Source organism: Papaver somniferum, chromosome 7, assembly GCF_003573695.1.
Source record: "Papaver somniferum cultivar HN1 chromosome 7, ASM357369v1, whole genome shotgun sequence".
NCBI lineage: Eukaryota > Viridiplantae > Streptophyta > Magnoliopsida > Ranunculales > Papaveraceae > Papaver > Papaver somniferum.
The window spans coordinates 186,869,865-186,876,849 of NC_039364.1; the positions used below are offsets into that span (position 1 = coordinate 186,869,865).

The window sequence follows — 6,985 nt, forward strand, 5'->3', positions numbered from 1 at the left end:
ATCACCACAACTTTCTGCTTCCTATTTTGGTCTTTATGGATAACCAGAAATGATGTGATGTTTCGCCAACAACAACCAAACCCGACAAGTGTAATGGAAATGGCCATCAAACTCCAACATGAATATTCATGGCCCAGAACCACCTCCCACATATGCGAACCCTGCACAAAAAACAGTAATAACTTCCCTCATCTTTGTGGGATGGCTCAAGCCCTAGTCAGATTGGATCAAAATCAACACGGACGGGGCAGCAGGGGATACCTGGATAGCGGGAGCAGGTATTATAAGTTGAAACGTGGAAAACAACACAACCCTAGCAATAGCACAACCGCTAGGCATCACCACAACACTTGTAGCGGAATCTTGGGCCATGCACATCCTTCATAAACGACGTCGAAACGAGGATGGCCAAAAGTTCAATTCGAAACTGATTCAGAAAATTTAATAAGATTTCTAACCTCAGACACTGATGCCCCGTGATATATATCCAATCTAGTTGCAGAGATCAAACAAAGGCTCACCCAAACCCAACAATACTCTATTAGACACGTCTATAGAGAAGGAAATCAAGCGGCGGATGACTGCATAGGGAGGCTCACAACAACAATATGGGAACATGCAATTCTGCAGTCTATAAGTTCTATTATAATCACAGACTCTATGGGTATTACGTATCCCATGTAATTTCAGTCTAATCTAATAAATTTCATGCTTCAAAAAAAAAATATTTTGAATTTATTTTAAAAGAAATGTAAACTATAGGGGCATTTAAAGGATAATAGAAAATATTTAACAAGCCGATTGATGAAGTAAGATTCGGATCCCACGGCAGCAAGACGCGGGTTCATTTAAGCTGTCACGCAGATGTGCGCGTGACAGCAAGACTCAAGAAGGAAATTTAACAAACACTGGACTATTAACCACACTGACCAGCTTTATTAACCACACTGATCAGTAATCTAAAACCAGATATTCACGAGAAACTAAATATTTATATTTACAATTGGAGAAACCCCATAAACACACAGCGAAAACTGTACCAGCCCCAGCCAGTTTCCACCCTCAAGGGTGTATTGTCCATACGATTCCTTCTCATTCTAACCCATCCAAGAAAACATTATTTTTTTCCCCATCTCTAAAATGCCAAGCTAGATAACAGACTAAGCACAAGGAAACAAAGCGGGAAGAATCACTTACACAATACCAAATCAAACACAAGAAAAAGAAAAAAAGGACTTATGTGAAGTATTGATTACATCCAATTGTGAGGTATCACAGAACTCCCTTGCTCTGAAGGGCCACCTGGAGCCTGATTCCTCCCACTAGCCAGCATTGCCATCAGCCCACCTCCATGGACTCTACCTTCTGGACCTGGTACGCCCCTTGACTGTACCTGTAAAGAAACACCCGGGTTTACAAAACCTTTTGGATCAAAGCCATTCCAGTCAAAAAATGTGCTTCCAACACTTCCCATGCTACTGATTTCAGTATTCATGTCTTCAATAGTAATAATGTCTTTCATCTTCTCATGCGTGTTACATTTTGAACCTGATGCAGTAGGCCCCAATGTTCCACCGCCATGGACACGTTGGTCTTGCACCAACGCATTATGAGCAGCACATAGTCCAGTCTTCCCCCTCGCAAATCGATCACATGGAGCGGGAGCTTGTCTACCAAATTCTGATCCTGCCTGGCCCCACGAGCATCTTTTACCTCCACCATGGGCCTTGCAGAAATCTGTGCTTCCTTGTGCACTCTTCGCACATCCATCAAACTTGCACCTTTTACCACCTCCATGACGAACGCAAAAATCAGTTCGTCCCCTTGCACTCTTGGTGCATTCTGGTAGCGCACATCTTTTCCCGCCTCCATGAGCTACACAGTAAAGAGTACCACCATGAACACTCTTAGGGCATGTTCCACCACCTTGAAATGCACACCTTTTTCCACCCCCGTGGCCCTTACAGAGCGGTGTGCTCCCTTCCGCACCTTTTGTACAGCCTGGAATTGTGCACCTTTTCCCCCCACCGTGAGCTTTGCAGAATAATGTGCTTCCTTGTGCCCCTTTTGAGCAGTCTGGAAATTGGCATCGCCTGCCACCCCCATGAGAGATACAAAGGCCAGAGAAACCTTCAGCACTTTTTGTGCAATTGTCCTTCTGGCACCTCTTACCACCTCCATGCCTAATGCAAAGACCAGATTTCCCTCTTGCAGCTCGGGTGCAACTGTCGTTACTGCATCGTCTACCACCACCATGTGCTATGCAGAAATCGGTCCTGCCTTCAGCACTCTTCGTGCACCCTAAATATTGGCACCGGCGGCCACCGCCATGAGCCTTACAGTACACTGTCCGGCCTTCAGCTCCCTTGTGACACCCAGCTTTCTGACATCTACGCCCACCACCATGAGCAATACAGAGACCGGAAGCGCCTCTAGCTCCTTTTCCACATCCCCTGAACTGACAGATTTTTGAATTGGCTCCTCCGCGTTGCTGCATCAGCTGAGCAAGCCCCGAAGTGCAAGTAACTGAGCTGTTTGGTGTGGTAACCATGGTGGAATAGATGTCAGGGACTACTGATTCTGGACTGCTTTTGCAGGATATTTGGTTACATATGGCTTCTGTGTTTTGAAAATTATGCAACGGAGCCATTGCATGTGGTAGTTTCCAGCTGGAAGACATTGACCCTTCTTCCACATGTGGGGTTTTACTGATCATTAAGGGTGTTTCAGAGTTACTCAGATGTGGGATAGAGCCCAAAGTAACAGAGGTAACATCAGATTCGGTGAGCCCCGTAGAGAGACTTAATTCAAGACCAAACTTGGGTTTCGCTTTGGAAGTCTTCAGAGTTGAGCTGAAAGGTTTCCTTGGGCTGGAAGACTTCTCATTGCCAAGATGCAGATCAAAATCCAAATTAAGATCCATGGAAGACTCCTCTTCATTTTCTTTCGCAGAGGAGATAGTTGTACAAGCAGTTGCAGAACTACCCTTGCTGTCTGAGGAACTTGGTGAACGACCTAGACCAAGAAAAAACGAAGAACCATCTTCTCGGCCCATGGGTCCATCACTCACATTCCATTTCCTCTTATATGTGACAAAATAAGGGACGGAAGCACTTGGAGAGTCAAGCCGCAAAACAGTGTCTGTATGGAAACTAGTTGCAATTCCTCCGCCTTGGATAGCTTTGCCCAAATTTCCAAATGCATTTGACACAGAGTTAGCAAGGTAACCCAAATTCTGGAACCCATTATTGTTTGTATCCATAAACTGTTTCACCGAATATACCAATTGTGAACTAAATCTACACTATATATATTTACACAATAGCAGACTGTCTTATTTCCAGGGGTTAGATAGAAAGATGAACAAAACTAAGTTAGAAGTTCTCAATACAGGTCACTGCACCCCCCACTGACGAATCCAGAAGTATCACAGCGATCCATTTTTTGCCGAGTAAATAAAACAAAGCCCACCTAATCAGTCACAGAGTGTAAAGACATCCAGGTTCCAGCAAGCATATATCTTCGGAGTAATACCACCTCGGTTACCAATCCTACTTCAAAAGAGGAAGATTAAATTAGAGAAAAACCTCCTCCTGGAGTAAGGATTCAAACAAGGTCAGAAATTGAAGCAAAGACATTAACCAAAGCGAGAACCTTATAAGTTAAATAATAGATGGACACTAAAACAAACACGAAAAGAGTTCATAGATTTGAATATTAACTTCGATAATCTTAAGTAGAAGCAACTGGCTACTAAACTTTAAAACTTAACGCAACTAAATAAAGAGAATCAATAATCCATCTGTAGGCCCTGAAAGGTGGACAGGAAAGCAACACTACGTAGTGGCATATTGGTTCAGTAGATGGCTTGGTACATGGAATAAGGCCATCAAGGGCCATATCGCTATTTGAAGTTAGATAATGAATTAATGATGACAAGAAGGAACCCCAAAAAGTAAAAACATAACTTTAAGGAAATAAGTGCTCAGGATGTCAACCCATGTCAGTTCTTAGAGAAGGAAATCTGCTGTAAGGTGGGCCCATAGATCGAGTGGTCAGGTAAAGCCAAAAAATTGACTCATTAATCAGTAATTCAGTTTTTCTTTTTCCAAAGCAATTTCATGTTTCTTTTCTTTGCTATCTCGTTCTCCATCGCTCAGCGGCCAATAGGAAACTTAAATTTTCTCACTTATCTTAAACTGGTCCTGATTGTCCTATTTGCAGGTTAGATAAAATACGTTTTAGAAGGCGATTAACGAATGATGGAAATGCTGGAGAACACTAGTTATTTCTCCGAAAGAAGTATACAAGCTTGACAAAAGATTATCACAGATATTTAAGAAAAAGCAAAAATTAAAGAATCCAAGAATAATATCTTATATGAATCATGCACCAGGAATGCAGTTCATTCAATGCTCAAAAAAAAGAAAGTTCACGCTGATCCGTGAATATGACCCAGAAAGTAACCTACACTTCCTGGACCAAGCAAAAAGTATACCAACTGTAGGATGAGGCACAACCATGCAGCAGGATTCAACAGAGGATCAGAAAATTATAAAATATCTAGCTACCTCCAATATTTGAATCATTTATGTTAACAGTAAGGAAAAAGTAGAGAAATAATTCATTTATATAAAATTACCTACATGAATCAATATATTAATTATTAGGGAGAAAATGCATATCAACAGGCCAGATAGGTATGGTCATTATGGAAAATCAGGTCTGCTATTTCATTAGTGTATTCAATAAATCATCTCAAATCCAAGGTGGCAACACGATGTGATATTCAGCATATCTTGAAAAACAACTATGGGGAAAGGAACTTGTGACAGAAAGGATCTACCAAGAAGAGATTCTATCTTTTATTTTATTTTTACTCTTCTTTTCCCCCAGAACGCAACGAGAAACCTAAGCTAACCGTGAATGCCCAATTCCTAAACACACAAAGAATCAAAGAATGAACTTGGAAAACAAACATTAACTAGATGTGTTTATGAACTACAAAATCCACCACAAAAGAAAAAGAAACAGAGAGAAGATGATAGACTTGTGGAGTTGTCTTATAACCATAATGCTTCAAAAAAAAAAAAAAAAAAGTGTATATAAGACTAGTTAATGACAGAAGCAGAATTTTTCCCTTGATTTCTTTTTCTTTTGGAAGTGAATTAGTTCAGAATTACAGAAAATCAATAGTTGCAACTTATTAATAACTGGCAATCGAAAACCATGTAAGGAAAAAACCCTAAAAATCTGAAGAATCATATGGCCAGTATAGAAATAGGAGCTTAAACATCAGTAATTCAGTCTGACGGAACTCATACAATCTTGCATGAAAATTAAAGTAAATTACGAATCAGATTCAAAACTATAATCTCAATTATTTACGGTTTCATATGATACTGATGATTTTTTCTTTACAAAAATTAATGACATTCTAAACCAAAATACGCATCTGAGAGAAATGAAAAAGCAAATAATTAAACAAATTTAAAACACGGAGATAAAAATACCTTCAATTTTGCTGATTAATAATTCACAGAACTTAGCGATGAATTAAACGAAATATACAGGGGAAAATAGGGTTTACAAATGATGCCGGCATCAGAAGAAAGAAAGAAAGAAAGAAAGGGGAAATTGTTTGTGGGAATGAGGAGGGAGTGGACAAAACACGGGTGAAATGAAATCACTGAAATGAGAACAAAAAGGCGCACGTTAACAAAACATGCGTAGTTTAAGACCGAACGAGTTTGCTGAGTTGTTGTTCTTACAACTTTTTCAAGATGAACGGTTAGATGGTAGTTTGGCAAGTGGGCGTGGCGATACGATTTGGTGAAACGTGAAAATTAAATTCACACGTCACCCGTGCCGTCATATGCTCCACGTATTCAGAGCGGCTCGTCACCGCTCATTGTGCGCCGCTGTGGTGCCCTGAATATCCTTCTTTGAGAAGCAGTAAACGCTCGGTTTCTTTTTGAATTTTGTTAAAGTGAGAGCAAAAAAAAAACTGGTTAAATTGGGGCCTATGCCACTTAATTGGGGTTTATAGATTACTTCATCTATCCAATTCACAATGATAAGGGGTGTCTAATATTTATGTAAACTACCAAAATTATTCTCAAAAAATATTAATATTACTAAATTATCCCCATCAATCCTTAATAAACCTAATTAACAAAAATCAGTTTTTATTTCTAACATAAAAACCGATTCATCTCCTCCACTCCCTCTTTTTCCATTTTTTTGAAACCAAAAATCGTTGATGATCGACGATTCAAAAACGATTAATCGTTTTCTTTCTTCCATAAAATGTCGAAACCAAGAACTAAGTATGCTACTAACAGGAATCGTTCTAGTGACGACGATCCCGGGCTTGTTGAAGCGATTCAAAATAGAACGAGGGAAGTGCAAGAACAATCCGAAGCCTCTCGTATCGCACAGAATGGGTCGAATCAGTTACTTTTCTATCAACCCAATCCTCTAAACTAGGTTTTAGTAACATGCTTTAGGTTAGAAATCGAGAATTTTGAAATCCAAAAATTTCAGTGTTTACAGAATCAGATCACGTTAGTCACGAAGTAACCTGATTCTTATTAGAAACGGATTATGTTCATAAACTTATAGTCCGATTGTTCTGCATGTGAAAAGGAATCGGGGAACGTTAGTGTATAAATAGCCCGATTGTTGTAGCCAATCTTCCTGGATCTTATTTCGTTGGAATCGGATTACATGTGTCTTAACAAAAACCGAAAGTTAATTTTAGAAACGGACTTTATATGTATATCGAGTAAACCGATTTCATGAATCGGTTCACATTAGCACTTGCAAAAATCTGATTGTTAATTTTATATGTTTGGAATCGGATTTCATATGTATATCGAGTAAACCGATTATATACCCTGACTTTAAAAATGCATTCTATTCCATTGTTTTTTGTTGCTTAAATCCGTATTCTACAGGCAAAAAAATCAAGCCGAAAAGAAAT

General features: G+C 39.6%; 1 protein-coding gene across 2 annotated transcripts; it reads right to left on the minus strand.

The window, feature by feature from the left end:
- Positions 1-909: 909 nt before the first annotated feature.
- LOC113299189 lies at positions 910-5,670 on the minus strand. 2 transcript variants are annotated; one of them, XM_026548150.1, is made up of 2 exons: positions 5,514-5,670; positions 910-3,554 (listed from the first exon to the last, which is right to left on the minus strand). In XM_026548150.1, exon 2 carries the CDS (start codon positions 3,260-3,262, stop codon positions 1,253-1,255), a length of 2,010 nt encoding a protein of 669 aa, XP_026403935.1. In that variant the 5' UTR covers positions 3,263-3,554; positions 5,514-5,670; the 3' UTR covers positions 910-1,252. The 2 variants fall into 2 exon arrangements, with proteins under 2 accessions (XP_026403935.1, XP_026403934.1); XM_026548149.1 differs by having other exon boundaries at positions 910-3,551; positions 5,514-5,668.
- Positions 5,671-6,985: the final 1,315 nt, after the last annotated feature.